The sequence below is a fragment of the Perognathus longimembris genome, chromosome 10 (genome assembly GCF_023159225.1).
Source record: "Perognathus longimembris pacificus isolate PPM17 chromosome 10, ASM2315922v1, whole genome shotgun sequence".
Lineage (NCBI taxonomy): Eukaryota > Metazoa > Chordata > Mammalia > Rodentia > Heteromyidae > Perognathus > Perognathus longimembris.
The window spans coordinates 55,309,115-55,325,249 of record NC_063170.1 but is presented as its reverse complement, the minus strand read 5'-3'; the positions used below and the strand labels follow the sequence as shown (position 1 = coordinate 55,325,249).

The following is a 16,135-nucleotide window of genomic DNA, read 5'->3' as shown; positions in this document are numbered from 1 at the left end:
TTGTGAATTTTCATTTTTCTGGGATAAATATATTCAGTTGACAAGTTACATTGGCAGTTGCATATTTAGATTGTTAAGAAATGACCAGACTCTTTTAAAATGTGTGAATAATGTAGTTGCTCCTCATTCTAGCCAGCATTTGGTGATTTTTTTTTTTAAACTTTAACCTTTCTGATCAGGGGTTGTTATAGTTCTGAGGCCAACAAGGTCCTGTACCTTATTTGTCATCTATAGATTCTTTTTGGTGAAATATCTGTTAATGCCATTTGACTACTTTCTTACTGGATTATTTTACGTGTTTTCCCATTCAAATTCTTTAAATGTGTGTATATACGTGTGTGTATACGATGCTAAATTTTTGTTGCATGTGTGTTTGAAAATGCTTTCTCCTAATCTACTTTTTGTCAGTCAGAGCAAAATAACTTAAATTTGGGGATAATGTTCAATGTGTTAATTTTATGGATTGTATTTTCAGGGTCAGATTTATAAGCCCTGCCTCTCTGTAGAGTTGCGAGATTTCCCCCTGTTTTTTCTTAGAAGTTTTGGATATGTTTATCTTTTGCATTTAAGGCTGTGATGACACGTTTTAAAGAGCAAGTGTTGGCTCAGGTAGGAACACAGATCAGGCTACATGAGGGGATGAGTGGTTCCGAGGTACAGAGCTGGCTGTTGGCTGTGGTGGCACTTTGATGTGGTGGGTTTATCATCTGTGGGGTGGATAAGGAGAACTACATTAAAGGGTGAGCTCTGTAATCCCCTCATACACATCCTAAAGTCTCCAAGTAGAGTCAGATCATATGCTGAAAGACTTGGGAAACTGCGTGGTAAGAGATACCCTAAATCATATGATCCTGAGATCAAAAGTCTTTCAGATGGGGCAGGAAACAGGCCTGGTTTTATTATTAAAGGCACATCAGTGCTATCATTCCCCAGAGGGGGAAGGACTTTGTCTCGGAGGCTGCAGCCAAGTGCTAAAACAGCTTCCTCCCCAGCCTGGAACCGCACAACTGTCAGGAAGCTGGCATATGGATCTTGGGGAATGTGCCAGTGGCAGACAGATGCAAGCAGCTTTTCTGTGGCCCCCCAAGGGAATTTCAGGGACACCCCACCATCTCCAGTCCACAATCTGTTTTCTTAGCTTCAGCTTTCAATATACCTGGAGTCAGACACTTAGGGTCGCCTCCTGTTTAGTTGGGGGATTCCAAGGGTTTGAATTAGGAGGTATTTTGGTGTGGCAGACAGCTGAAGGCATGCTGTTCTCCATGGGGAATGGCTGGTTCCGCCTGAGGCAGTGGGAGCCATTTTCCTCACGTATTGAGCAATGGCTCTCCTTCCATCTTCAGTTTGAATGGCTAAGAGCAGCACTCGTGGTTTCCACATTGGACTAAGGGCCTGTGAGGACTGTGTGAATGTGAAAGTGTGAAGTGGTTCCTAGCAGGATTTGCCCCTCTACATCTGCCCAGCATGGGGCTTCCACCAGCAAGGGTGCTTCTCCCTGGAGGCCTAGAATAAAAAGGTGAGAGGTTCTAAGTTCTGTCCAGAGAAGCTATCCTTCCATTGGTCATGCCTTCCTGCATGATGAGGCAGTCCTAGTGGTAGTGCAGGATGTGGCTGCATAGTGTGGGCTCCCTTCCCAGCCATGCTGTGCAGCCCGCAGCAGTGAGCTAGCCTCGTGTGCCTCAGCCTCCCCACCTGCAGAACCAGGAGCAGAGCCTGGCTGTGGAAGCTCCGTGAGGTGGTAAGCCCGTGGTCACTGCCCCACCTGCTATTCTTTCTGCTGAGAAGGAAGGTGCAGGGTGCCCTTTGGGGCTGAGGGGACAGCAGAAGCTGCTGGGGGGGGGGGGGTGGTCTGCTGCTCTGTGCAGAGACTTTGGCTTTGGAATCATTTCCTGGCAGCTGCAGGTGCCCCAGGGCCCCATCCCAGGCTCCAGTACAAAGGCCCTTTGAAGATGTCACCACCAGGGGCAGATTCATGTGCCATGAGATGGTTGGGGTGCAGAGGGTCCAAAGGAGACTCTGAACCCCAGAATTGCCTCCATGCAGGATTCTTATTGCCACCTGGGGGTGGCACTGCTGACTCTGGCCCTGCCACTCTGCACCCTGTGGCCCAGGCATTCCACTTAAGGATTGGGACCACAGTTCAGGGTCTTAATGCACACTAACTGCTCTGTAAATAAAAGTGTATTTCCCTAACAGACAAACACATTACAATCCTGTGCAAAAAAAGAAGGGTGGTGGTAGTGGTGAATGATTCCATTGTGGCCGTATACGCTGTCTGAGAGCCACTTGTAGTATTTCCTATGTTTTTCACCTTACTCTTTGAAAGCCAGGTCGTCAGCTGTGTTTCCAGCTTTTTGGTTTAGTATGGTGGCATGGACATTTGCCTGGGTATGCCGCCTGAAGGCGAAACGGAAGGGCGGTCCTTGAAAAGAGGCTGTGTTCTGTTTGGGAATGTGGAATGAGGTCACCCTGTTGTCTCATCTGTGATTCTGTTTGTTCACATCCTGATTGGTAAAAATCACCAGAACTACCACAAGAGCTAGTGACAGAGCCCATTGGTCTTGAACCTCTGTGACCCTCCTCTCTTCCCCCAATGATGTGCAACATTTGTGGGCCTTGGTAGGAGGTGGTTCCTGCTGGTGAAGTGCCATAGCTCCAACACTGCAGGCTCTGGGGGTGGGATCCTCCTCACGTTTGCTGGGCAAGAACCTTCTCTGTGTGTTGCAGGCCAGTCAGAATTGCTACCCTTATGGAGTCCTCTTCCTGCTTGTTATCAGTCGCTTTTGTCTCCCACCTTTTCTCCATTTCTTGCTAGAGAGTAGCTCAGCTCCTGGAGAATGGGTCATTCTGTGCTCTCCTCTTGTTCTGCATTGGAGTTTTATTTCATCCTTCCTTAGAGAGAGATGAAGAAGCCCAGGTTCAGGACCTGAACAGTTATAAGCAGTGATCTTAGACTTATTCTCAGTGAGAAGTCAGGCGAGGTCAGGGCAGCTACCACTGGTTCCCTGGATGTTCCAGAGTTGGCAGCTCACCATGCTGCAGTTTGGTAGTCTGGTGCTCTGCCCATGTGCAGGCTAGGGTCAGCACTCGTGAGGGCCGAGGTCTCATGTCTCCATGTGGTGGGGAAGGAACACTTGCAGTATGTGGGGTAGCCAATTATCAGGGAAAGGCAAACAAAAAGGAAAAGAAAAGGAGCTATGATACTACTCTGGCTAGAAAAGAGAATCACAAATCACTGCCCCCCCTCCCTTTTCTGGGCCTGGGGCTCGAATTCAATATCTACGTCCCTGAACTTTTGTGCTCAAGTTTAGCACTATACCACTTAAAGCCATGTCTTCACTTCCAGTTTTTTGGTGGTTAATTGGAGATAAGAGTTTCATGAGCTTTCCTGTCCAGGCTGGCTTAAAACCATCATCAGATCCCACCTCCAAGTAGCTAGGATTACAGGTATGAGCAATCAGTTCCCAGCTGAGAAATACTTTTAACTTTCTCATCCAGAGGTATCCATATGTGAATGGGAATTCTGGTATCAGTGACTCGTCCCTGCCTTCCTATTTCCTGACTCAACTTGGTACTGCTTTCCCCTTCCTAAATGCCAGGACAAATTTACTCCTTGCAGGCATGGAAGGGGCTCCTCAAGTCCTTAGAAGCCCCTGCCAATGTTGAGGTAGCTCAGCCTCTCTCCCCAAGTGCTGACCAGACATGGGTTACAGAGTAATTCAGGTCAGTGATGTCTAGTTGGAACTCCTGGGCAGGAGCAGGAAGAAGCTGCACAAGTGGAGCTCAGGTGGGTCTAGATGCTCTAGCAGCCAGGTCCAGGCGACAGCCAGAAGAGAGTTTCCACCAGCCTAAGACAAGTAGAGCCTAGGGGTTGCCAACCCAAGCTAGTTGATGAACGTCAGTGTTTGGGCAACTGCATAAGTGAAGTTACTGACACTTTTCTTTTAAACAGGTCTGCCAGCATCCCTACCTAAAACAGAGAAATCTAACTCTCTCTCTCTCTCTCTCTCTCTCTCTCTCTCTCTCTCTCTCTCTTTGGCCAATCCTAGGGCTTGGGACTCAGGGCCTGAGCACTGTCCCTGGCTTCATTTTGCTCAAGGCTTTCACTCTACTTCTTGAGCCACAGTGCCACTTCCTGCTTTTTCTGCTTATGTGGTGCTGAGGAATCGAACCCAGGGCTTGTGCGTGCTAGACAAGCACTCTACCGCTAAGCCACATTTCCAGCCCAAGAAAGCAACTCTATGTTACATCTTATTCTTTGTAGAAATTTTTTAGTAGGTTGGTTGGTCTTGTCTTAGTTTTAATCTGCGTAATCTTCAGGAGATTGAACAAGAGTTATAAGCCATTTGTTTACTCAACAAATATTGGTTGAGCACCTTTTATATCCTAAGCACTTTTTTTCCTGGGTGCCAAGGATATAGCAATAAATAAGATAACATAAAACTCTGCGGCCAAGGGTAGCTTTCATTCTCCTAATCTTGTGACCTCAAGACTACTTACCATGTTAGGATTTAAAAAAATACTTTTAGAGCCATTCAGGTTTTTAGGAACAAAATTGAGTGGAAAGTACAGGGCATTTCCATATTCCCTTCTGGGCACTCTTTTTCCCCAGTGCTTTCTATCCTCTTTTTTATTAACTTCTTGGTTTGGTTGGTACATTGGATACATTTGCTGAACCAGTATCAAGACATTTTTCCCTAAGTTTACTTGAGACTTTACTCCTGGTAATATATTTTCTATGAGTTTGGCAATTATGACATGCACCTGACATTACAAGTATCACAGAAAAGTTCCACTGTTCTAAAATTCCTACCTTCTATCCACTCATCCGTGAGCCCTGGCCACCACTGATCTTTCTTACTTTTGGCAGAATTCTGTCTACATAGTTTGACCTTTCTCAGAATGTCATGTATTTGGAATCATACAGTAGGAGCTAATCTTTTCACATGGACTTTTTATTTAACAATGTGCATTTCCTCAGAAGCTTTCTTACTAGTTTCTACTTCTGCATCTTAAAATGAAATACAGAAACATTCTGTAAGTTAGGACTGGATCTTGGTCTATAGTAATTCATGGGCAAGGGTCACTATGGACTTCTCACATGTCAATGGTGGCTGTCTTTTGATTGTCCCTGGTTTTTTCATGTCAGACCTGGGGCTTTTAGCTCATCAGGCACAAGCCACTGGAACCAAGCACTCCCATGGGGTGGGACATCAGGTCTTAATAGAGACTGTCTGTTGAAGACTCCAAGGAAATGGTGACCTTAAAGGAAGTGAGAGGGCTGGGAAGTTGATTGACATAGCCCAGTCCTGCCTTCGAAGGGGTTGACCTTGCCTGGAGGAGGCTGTTTATCCGGCCACTGGACTGACTGCTCTTGTTTTTTATCCGATCTCCACCTGAATAAACAGATCCGGAACGTCATCTGCAGCCAGGCTGAGAATCTGCCAAAATTCCCCAGGGAACTAGTGATTCACCAGCAGCAGGGGAAGAGGGAGTGATCAAGAGAGAGACCTGCTTATTCTGACTCCCATTTCCTGTCCCACAAATAATCCAGGCTGGGCCATTTCTTATGAGACACTGGTTTCTTCGAGTGGATCATCGATTTATGCGATAGAGCAGATGGTTTTGCTTTTCCATGTGTAAGGCGATGGATGTAAAGCAGGCTAGTGAAATGGTGATGCTTTTGACTCATCCTGAGAAAAGAGCCTTTCCTCAATCTGAGTTTGGAAAGCAATTCTGTACTTATTAGTCTTGACATTTTTGCTGGTCTGAGTCTTAGAAGTATTGTTGATGCTCCTTATATCCTCCCTTATACAAAATAATTATTTTTGACACTTGAATGTTAATCCATGTTCTATAACCCAGGCTGTATTCCTTAATGTTTTTAGTGGAGTATAGGCAAGGGCACAGGTAAGTGCAGTGCCATCTAAGAAATGTGGTTGAATGAAGCACATATTTTTTTCAACCCTGGGCATTTTTTTTTGTGATTTTTTTTTTAAAATTTCTTGGTGCCAGTCTTGGAGTTCCAACTCAGGGCCTAGGCACTATCCCAGCTCAAGGCTGGCACTCTACCAGTTGAGCCACAGCTTCACTTTCAGCTATTTGGTAGTTAATTGCAGATAAGTGTGTCACAGACTTCCCTTCCCAGACTGGCTTTGACTAGCAGTCCTCTCAGATCTCACCCTCCTGAGTAGCTAGGATTACAGCTATGAGTCACCAGTGTCAAAGAACATGCCCAGTGTCTCATTGGGTTGACCTTGTCCTCATATAGTCGATGACCTTGTATAACAATACCATGCATAGACCTGTGTGGCTGTAAGAAGCACATATAGCACCACAAAACACTAGCAGATGACACCTAGCTTCAGTTTAGAACTGGAGATTTTGCTGTAGCCCAAGCTGGAAATAGTTCCGTGTTCGCCAACAATGGAATGAAGAAGTAACTTTTTCAAATGAAATATAATAAAAAAGAACAATCTGGTGGGTGGATCTCAGACATATTAAGTGAAAATAGCCAGATACAGGAGAGTATGTATGGAACATTTTTGTGTATATAAAGCACACTAAAGAAGTACATTAATCATAGATATCAGAAGTTCTGTAGTTTCCACTTCGGGGAATAATAAGATTCAAGAGGTTGGCAGGAGGGAGACTTCTGGGGTGCTGATATTGGTCTCTGTCTTGAAATGAACGGTAGTTTTGTGGGTTTCCTTGAACTCTGCCCATAGAATTTATGTGTCTCTCAGGACAGCTCTCACAGTTGGAATGAGGCAACTGGCAACAGTTGGCTGCAGCATCTCTGATGGTATCTGTGTTGTCTGGCAAAGGTTATATTCATCTGCAGTGTGTTCTTAGAAGGTCAGTATTTTCAGGTGTTTGCTGTCGGGCCATAGACCTCTATGGTAAGCATTGGGCCTGCTCTGCCCCACGTCCTGTTTTGTTCTCTGTCAGTGATAACATGGTTTTCACTTGCCTCACATTGTGGGAGTTCTCTGTAGTTTGTGTTAAGCTGAGCTGTAGCTCCACATAGCAGTACAGATGGTTTGTAAGCCCTCCATCATTCTGCCCAGACCTTGGCCTCTATGCTAAGGTGAAGAATCTTCATGAGATTCCCAAGTGTAGCTAGCTAAGGTGGGCAAAGTGCCTGCTCAGAGCTGTCAGGATGTTTGATTAATTGTATCTGCCAGAACCTTGGTGGGTTCTGGGTATTATTAGGCTGGGAATGGGCGCATAGGAGCTATGAAAAGTATGTTACATCCAACTTGTTCCCATTCCAGACCTACACTGCATGAAACTGTTTCTAGCTAGAGGTCCAGGCAAAACAAAGAGCTCTAATTTGGATGTTGCTGACTCTTTAAGTAATTTAAAGTAAAATTGTGGAAGATTTGCTATTTCTGATTAGAATCCAATACTCAGGGAGTGGATAGTAACCATGATATTTTGGAATAATTGAAGGTCATCTCTGCTTAGATGTTAGGACTGGTGAATTGGCCCTATGTTTTGAAGTAACTGGCAGGGCTAAAAAGAAAGGACATACATTGTGGATGTCTTTGTATTCTGTAAGGTAACCTTGTTTCCTGTCTTTTCTGCTGGCTCTAGTAAAGAACCTGGATCATCTTTTCAGGAACATCATGATGTAGACCTGGCTTCCATTTCACTTTCTGAAGAGGTGGAAAAGACATAAAAATTTTAAAAAAAGATTGATCATTGATGTCTGATATGGATACAGTAGGGAGAAACAGATGGTTTTCTCTCTATAGCAGAGAGGGGTTTGGCTCATTTCATAGGTGGTTAAACCAAATAAAGAGTGATTTATATACAGGCCCAAACTTCTAGCTTCAGAGCTAGAAGTAGAATCTGGATCCCCACAAACCAAACCCAAACTGGTTGTCATGTCATCATTGGGGACAGCAAGTTATAGTTAGCAGACCAATCATGGCCTGCTGCTTATTTTTTTAAGTCATTTCTGTAGAACATAGCCACACTGGTGAATTGATGTCTGTGTCTGCTTGGATACCACAACATGGAGCTGAGTAGTTCAGTGGAGGCTATGTGACCCACAAAGCTTAAAATATTCACCAGCTGGCCCATTACAGAGGAAGTTTGCTGATCCCTGTTGAAGACAATAGGTGCATAATTCTGGAGTCAGAAATGACCCACCTGACCTACCTTGCTTTTCTGACTTTGATCTCTTCACTTTTTCTTCCTGTCTGTTTTCTATACCATGAGATCTTTGCCACCACTAACCTGGAGTACCTTGTAAACTTGGGCTTTCACAGAACCACAGTGGAGCGATCAATTATGGTAGAAAGTTTCAAGTGTTGGTTTCAAATGCCTCTGTCTGTTTTACTGTCTAATTTAACATCAGCCCTGAGAATGTAACCAAATGAGGACAGCTTATCTGGCCTGCTCTCTGCCTTTGAAGACCGATTTTATTTTTGAAGTCTTTAACAGGTGTTGGTTTAATAGACTTCTGCTGTATTAAGCTCTCCTCTCCCTAGAGGGCAACCAATGGGTAAACTGACACTGGATGGAAGTGAAGGCCATGTGACCTGCTTCTCCAGTCCTGTCCTTGTAACTGCAGAAACACTGGTTTTAGGAGAACTCCTTTGATGTGGCTCAGCACAGCACTCACTTGCAGCACACTGTCCTCACCTTTTCTTACACTTAAGTGGGTCCCTTTGCAGGTCTTCTCTGTGCTGGCTGGGAGTGCAGGGGTTTTTTGCAGCCTGTGAAGACAGGGCCTTATGGGAGCTGCTGGCTTTCCCGCGTGCCGAGCATCCACAGTGAGAACTCTAGTTCCATCTGCTGTGCTTGAGACTGGGGCCCAGGGGGGCTGCACAAGGCCCAGTGAGCACGTGCTGCTCATCTAGGGTTCTGGGAGGCTGATACACAATCTGGGCAACCTGGTAGAATCCATTTACACAGATCATGGTGAAGTGACAGAGAAAACAGCCAGTTCCAGCATTCAGACTTAGTCAAGCTTTGCTGAAGGCTTGTGGGTATGACTGGGTTAGTGCCCTGAAAATTCCGCTGGGAGAGAGCAAGCCTCTTGAGTGGGCTAGGAGGAGTCATACTCCTCTGAATTTGCATCTTGCCTCCCCTTGCTTCCATGCGACATCAGGGACATTGCAGAACTCTGAGCCTCAGTTTTCTTGTCAGCTGACTAGCAGTGATAGTATTACCTACCTCTTTAAATAGATGCGTGATTTCCTGGGCATTCACCCAGGGTTTGCTACACACATGGTAGGCTTTCGGCCATCTAAACTGGAGCAGGACTGGGAGGTTATGATGCTGTGCATGGGCCTTCCTGGGTGATAAGTTGCGTGAGTGATGTGAAGCCCACCTGGGCTTGCGCACAGCGTTGAGAATGTGGGCATCCTTCTAAAACTGGACTTGGAGTTCACTCAGGAGAGCAGGCAGGTTGTCACGAACCACGGGCTCTGAGGTGTAACTTGGGAGGACCTCCCTGCAGGGTGGGAACACCAGCCGTCCCTCTCCACTTTGTGTGCAGACCTGGAGGCAGTGCCGTGTATAGGCCATGCCTCGAAAGGAGGCTTTGGGGGATTGACGTTTTTGAGTCAGCAACATGGGCTTGCTGTGGGAATAAGAAGGATATGCGGTCCAGCTGTTTGTTCCTGGGGCCCTTTGGTTCTCTTGCCCCCCTGAGTCCTCCTGAAGCTGCAAGCTGGATTTGCTTTGAAGCATGGTTCCCCAAGACAGTCTGGTGGTTCTGTGTGTCTGGATTTTTAACATTCTGCAGCTGGAGCAGGTCTGTTTCATGCATAAAGCTAAGTGAGCTCTGAGTCAATACTTGGTTCCTGAGAGGGTAGCCAGGCCTGCCTGGTTGCACTGAAATGTGGCAAAGGCATAGACAAGAACCAGCCACTCATTAATTGTGTTCATTCTTTTTCCAGAGCACCTCTTGTAAACCAGATCTTCAGCTTGGTTCTGAGGATACAAATATGATTAATAAAAACAAAGGCTCATTTTATTGAGCTACTGCAACATGTCAGGTCACACCAGCCAGAGTGAGTAATGTAGGAACTTGATACCCCACTTACATAGGAGGGAGGCTCCTTCAGGAGTCACACCTGGGAGTGTTGTGCTGGGATATGAAGTCAGTGGCAGTGCTCACGGCACTCTTCCACAGTGCCATGCATGTCCTAGGGCAGGGATTCCAGGGCCTTGCATAGTTGCCAGGGTCCTGAAGACACATCACACAGAGTGGTCCTTGCCCTTGCAATCCAGGGATGCAGAGTCACAAGGGAGCACAGAGCTGGCCCCAAGGAAGGTTTGTTAACAGAGGGTGGCATGTGTGTTCTGAGGGATGGCACGCTGGAGGCCTTATAGTTCTTCAGCGCTGTCATGGGCCTGGGAATTTGGAGTCTGAGCAGGACTATTAGAAGACTCTTGGCAAACTCTCTCCTCCTCCTGTTCTGAGGTCTTCTGCCTGAGTTACTCAGCTTGTGTGGTTTTCTTCTACATGAATGAGGTGAGTCCCAACCCATGTTCGCACCCTTGGCTCTTCTAAATGTAACCTATGCCTATTCTTCATGATTCATTCATTCAGCAAATATTTAGTGAACATCTGTGAACCTCATGCTTTTCCAGTGGCTGGAAATACTAGTGAACAAAGCAGTCAGAGGGCTGGAACATGGCTCAGGTGGGAAAGACCCCGAGTTCAAAACATAATGCTGGGCTGGGAATATGGCCTAGTGCCAAGAGTGCTTGCCTCCTACACATGAAGCTCTCAGTTCGATTCCCCAGCACCACATATATGGAAAACGGCCAGAAGGGGCGCTGTGGTTCAGGTGGCAGAGTGCTAGCCTTGAGCGGGAAGAAGCCAGGGACGGTGCTCAGGCCCTGAGTCCAAGGCCCAGGACTGGCAAAAAAAAACAAAAAAAAAAAAAAAAACACCAAAAAACATAATGCTGATCTAGAGGGGGCAAAGAGGTGACTTAGTCTCAGCTATTGTAGTCTCAGCTACTTTGGAGAGTAGAGATGGGAGGATTATGGCTGGAAGCTAGCTAAGACTAGACCTCATCTCAATCACTAAGCCAGGCATGGTAGTGAGTAGTTATTATCCCAGCTCTGCAGGAGCAAAGATAAGGAAGATGGCCATCTGAGGCGGACCAGCCTCCAGTAAAGTGCATGACATCCTGGGGAGGGGTGGGGTGGAGATAAAGCAACCAAACAATACCAAATACCCAAACCAAAAAATAACTACAGAAAAAAAAAAAAAAGCCAGACAACCACATCTGCCCTCATAGAACCACATCATGGTGGGAGAGAAGACATTAAACTGGAGAGAAGCAGTTCCTAATGGGTTAGATAATGTTAGGGCCCCTGAGAAAAATAAAGCAGCAAGGGAGAGAGTGTGTGAAGGGGCTGTGGTCTTTGCAAGGGTGTCTGGGGAAGGTCTTGGCGCGAAGGGGACATTTGGATAAAGTTGGGAAGGAAGTAAGGTGTTGTGGGCAGCAAGTGTATCCCTGGGGATGTGATTCCAGGTTGTAGGAGCAGCAGGTAAAAGGTCCTGAGGCGTGGCCTGCCTGAAGGCCGGTGTGGGGCAGAGCGTAGAACAAGGGGAGTTTGGGGTGTGTGGGGGGTAAGTAATGTGGACCCTGATTGCCATTGTGAAGGTTTAACATTAAGAAAGGCATGAGGGGCTGGGAATATGGCCTAGTTGTAAAAGTGCTTGCCTCATATACAGGAAGCCCTAGGTTCAATTCCTCAGCACCACATATATAGAAAAAGCCAGAAGTGTCACTGTGGCTCAAGTGGCAGAGTGCTAGCCCTGAGCAAAAAGAAGGGAGGGACAGTGCTTAGACCCTGAGTTCAAGGCCCAGGACTGGCAAAACAAAACAAAACAAGATAGACATGAGAGTCACTTGTTTTAGGAAGAAGAGTCATGTGAACTTACTTGTGTTTTGTTTTTAAATCGTAGTAAAATACACATAACATAAAATTTAAGTGTAGAGTTCAGTAGCGTTAAGTATATTCGTATTGTACAACTCACCTCTAGTAGTTCTTCCATTTTGTTAACACTAAAATCCCCTATCTTGGAAACAATGATTTCTCCTTGTCTGAGCTCCCCATTCTGTAAATGTAACTGCTTTAACCACAGTATCTAGATTTTCATAACTGATTTGTTTCACATAGCATAATGTCCTTAAGGGTCATACGTTTCCGTGGCACACAGCAGAAGCTCCTTTACTTATGGCTGAGTCACAGTCTGTGGGTATTCATACCTCATTTTGTTGATCCATTCATCTATTGATGGGTATTTGGTTTACTTCATCTTTTTGATACTGTGAATGATGTTTTCATGAGTGTGGGTGTGCGAAGGTTCCCTTACAACCTGATTTTAGTCCTTTTAGTCCTCAGATGCACTGGACCACAGATGATTGTGTTGAAGTTTTGGAGGAGTCATTATCTCTGGGTTCAGCAGCTCTACTACTGTATATTTTTTCTAGCCACGAGCACTCCAGTTGTTCTAGATCCTCACCCACATTTATTATGTAGTCTTTCTTTTTAACCCACGCATTAGTAGCCACCCTAATTTCATTTCTCTAATGAATACTGACTTTGAGCATCTTTTCATGTGCTTGTTGACCAGTTGTATATATTCTTTGGAAGAGTGTCAATTCAAGTCTTTTCCTTCTTGGTGTGTATGTGTGTGTGTACACCTGATTCTTGCTCTCTCCGCACTGGAAACCTTGACTTCACCAGCTCTCATCTCTAGTTCCTGTAGCCCCTTCTTCTTCTGTTGTGCTACCCAACTTCCCTTGCCCACAGTGAGGCTGCTCCCCACCCTAGCTTGATCTGTTTCTTGGTGTGGTACAGCCATGCAGTCTTGAAGTTCCCTGCTTTCCCGCCTGGCCCAGCCTCAGCCACCCACCTTTAGGCCCTTGCCTGGCAACTCCCAGGCTGAGTGAAGTGCTGTCCTTCCCACTGCCCCAATCATCCTTCCCTGTCATCCTGTTACTGTCCCTCACTCCACCTCCCCTTGCTTGCCATCTCCATGGCTGCTTCTTCTCCTAAGTGGGGAACTTTTCCCAGCTTGTGAAAAAGACTTGTCCTCTATCCAGAGTCAGGCCCAGAATATTTGATTCAGTGAATAAATAGACTGAAAGAAAGAAGGTATAAGACAAAGGAGAAAGATCAGGAGCCAGAGGAGGCACTATGGGGGCCGAGCAGGAGACAGGATGGTGTGAGAAGTGTTCAGGGCTCACAGCTGTCCAGAGGCCTTCGCCTGTGCCTGGCCTGGGTGTGCCAGGACCCCTCTTTGTTAGAGGCTTGGACTGAGAAGCATCATCTCTCCTTATTCCAGATCCTCTGTTCTTGGCTCCCTGATACTGTATTCAGAGTTCCCGGATGAGGCTCAGCATGGCCTTTATTTCGTGTTCTTTTTTCTTCCCATACTTTGCATAATAAAGGTTTTCTTTCCTTCTTTTTTCTTTTGGAGTCAGAAAACTGAAGAGACTGCCTTTATTAAAGAACTTAATAAAGAACTCAAAGGAAGTAGCTTTCATGGCTGGGAGTAGAGTGGAGGGGAAAGGTCCTTCCATTATTCTGAGGAGCAGAGCTGTGGCTTTGTAAATGAATTGCTGAGGGTGGGTGTGGGGAACAAAAAACAGCTAGAGGAGATGAGGAGAAGCCCCAGGTTTCTGGGAAAGAGGTCCTTGTTTATGCCCATTGGAACTGATTTGGTCAAGTGTTTGTTTAAAGGAGATGCCACTTGGTACGCGACGCCTGGCTTACTTGTCTGTGTTCCAAGATGCTTTGATTGGCTGGAGGGTTACTTCTGTTTACTCAGAGCTGGCCCAAGTGTATGCCTGGGACCCACAGACCCAGTACTACCACCCAGCACTCTTTGAGTATCTGCTGTTGGAGTTAGGGCTTCAGTGGTTTGAATCTGCCAGGCAGAGCCAAAGTTACAACACAGTAGTTTTCCTCCACCATCCTCCTGAGTAGTAACTATGAGGTGGCTGCTTGGATTTAGGACATGATGAAAAGAGGATTCAGATGTAAATAAATCATGGTGGAAGCTACTTTCCCTGGGAGGCAGTAAATATTCAACACTGAGTTATTCAACACTGCCAGGTGCTTAGTGTGGTTTCAGATTGGATCACCCAGATTCTTGAAATGACAGTTGCGGGGCCCATCTTTCTGATGGAAAAACTAAGACATAGAGTCATTAACCAAAACCACAGAGGTTCAGGAGAATTGGTTTCTAGTTGGACCACTTTCCCTTTTTAGATGATTAGGATTTTGTCATCATCATTTTTATGTGCTATTTTAAATCCCTTGTATCTGTCTCCATGTCTGGCACATGCTAAGTGTGGCAAACTGTGAGGTGTGTATGTTAAGTTGGATTAAACTGAACTCAGTCTCTGGTGCTTACAGTCTTGAACATTATGAGGCTGATTGTGCCAGATTGAAGCTGGTGCATTGGATGCTGGTCATGTCATGATGGTTTCATTTGATAGTGAGAATCACCCAGAACATAAAACCTACCCCAGACAGAAAATCCAGTGAAGCCTTTAGGAGCCAGCCAGCAATGAGAACTTAATAGGAAATGGAACCTGAGATCTGTTTTATGTAAAACTAAACTGTAGTTTCATGTGAGAGTCAAAGCAATTTGTAACAAAGTTGGATGGGGAAATAGTTGGTTGTACTTTGCGAAAAGACCTGCTACATAATTACATTACTGCCTCATGTGTGTCCCAGGCAGCACAATAAGATTCGAAGTGTGGAAGGAAGTAAGCTGAAGCCATACCTGTCCTTGGAAGTGTTGGATCTGAGTTCAAACAACATTACAGAAATCCGGAGTGCCTGCTTTCCACATGGACTGAACATAAGGGAGCTGTAAGTACCTCTGCCCACCTGGCTCTGAACATACTGTGGGATGGAATAGATGCTCTCAGTCCTGTCTTCTTAGTATAGGGACAGTATAAGCCTTTAGCTTACCTGCAGGGGGTACCCATTTATAGTGTGTCTTGTCTTCTGAGTGCTCGTTTATAGTGTTTCCAAATCATCCATTCTGATGCTGCAGGCAGAGGAGAAGCTGAGGCATGGAGAGGATAACTAGCTGTACAAGGAGCTCATCCCTTAGAGAGGAGGGTCTACTACTCAGATCCAGGTCTGTCTTGACCAAAAGCAGCTGTCTTTATTCCTATTTACTGGGCTGCTTCCCAGAAAAGCTTGGAGAGACGTTTCAGGGGTGGTTCAAAGACTCACAACAGAAGTGGACTTACTTGAACTTGCCAGTGCATATCTTTCAGTATCGTGCACCATTTACACCAGTCCTTGGGTTTAGAAGGGCAGTCACTCTGCTCTGAGCTCTCAGGCCCTTTTGAGATTTATTTCTCCTTTACCAATGTTTTGTTCATTCCATCTTGTGCATGTAGTGGATGGAAGCAAGGAGCACAGCCCACTGCTTGGTAGTAGGAGTTGCTTTGAGAAACAACCTGAAAATCCAGGCTAAAAAGACATTTCCCCATTACGAGTGATTTTTGTTCCCTATATCGTTACTGCTTTTGCATACTTTTGGAACGTTGTAAGGCTGATTTATGGGTTGTCATGCTGCACTTCTTCAGGGAAGATGAAGCTTGACATAAGAATTTTCCAAGTCTTTCCAAGACCATGTAGAATCATTTCCTTAATGTTAGGCTTCATCAAGGAAACAGAATTGTCAGAAGTGGAGGTGTAGCTCAATTGGTAGAGTATTAGCCTTGAGTAAAAAAGCCAAGCAAATGCACAAGGCCCTGTGTTCAAATCCCAGTACTGGCACTTAAAAAAGAAGGTACTAGAATTGGGTACAAGAGGCCCTCCTTGGCTTCTGTGAAGTCCTGTGTAGGGGCTTTCAAAAGGTATCCAGTGGGCTGGGAATATGGCCTAGTGGCAAGAGTGCTTGCCTCATATACATGAAGCCCTAGGTTCGATTCCTCAGCACCACATAAATAGAAGACAGCCAGAAGTGGCACTGTGGCTCAGGTGGTAGAGTGCTAGCCCTGAGCAAAAAGAAGCCAGGGACAGTGCTCAGACCCTGAGTCCAAGCCCCAGGACTGGCAAAAAAAAAAAGGTATCCAGCAACACTTCCTTACTTGGGACAAAGAAACTACCAACTGCT

At 45.7% G+C, this 16,135-nt stretch overlaps 1 protein-coding gene across 1 annotated transcript in view; it reads left to right on the top strand.

The window, feature by feature from the left end:
- Positions 1 to 16,135, top strand: part of Lrig1 (leucine rich repeats and immunoglobulin like domains 1) — a 105,129-nt gene that overhangs the window by 61,035 nt on the left and 27,959 nt on the right. The window contains exon 4 of the mRNA XM_048356118.1: positions 14,734 to 14,871. Within this exon, the coding sequence (XP_048212075.1) occupies positions 14,734 to 14,871 (138 nt within the window). The remainder of the gene's footprint in view (positions 1 to 14,733; positions 14,872 to 16,135) is intronic.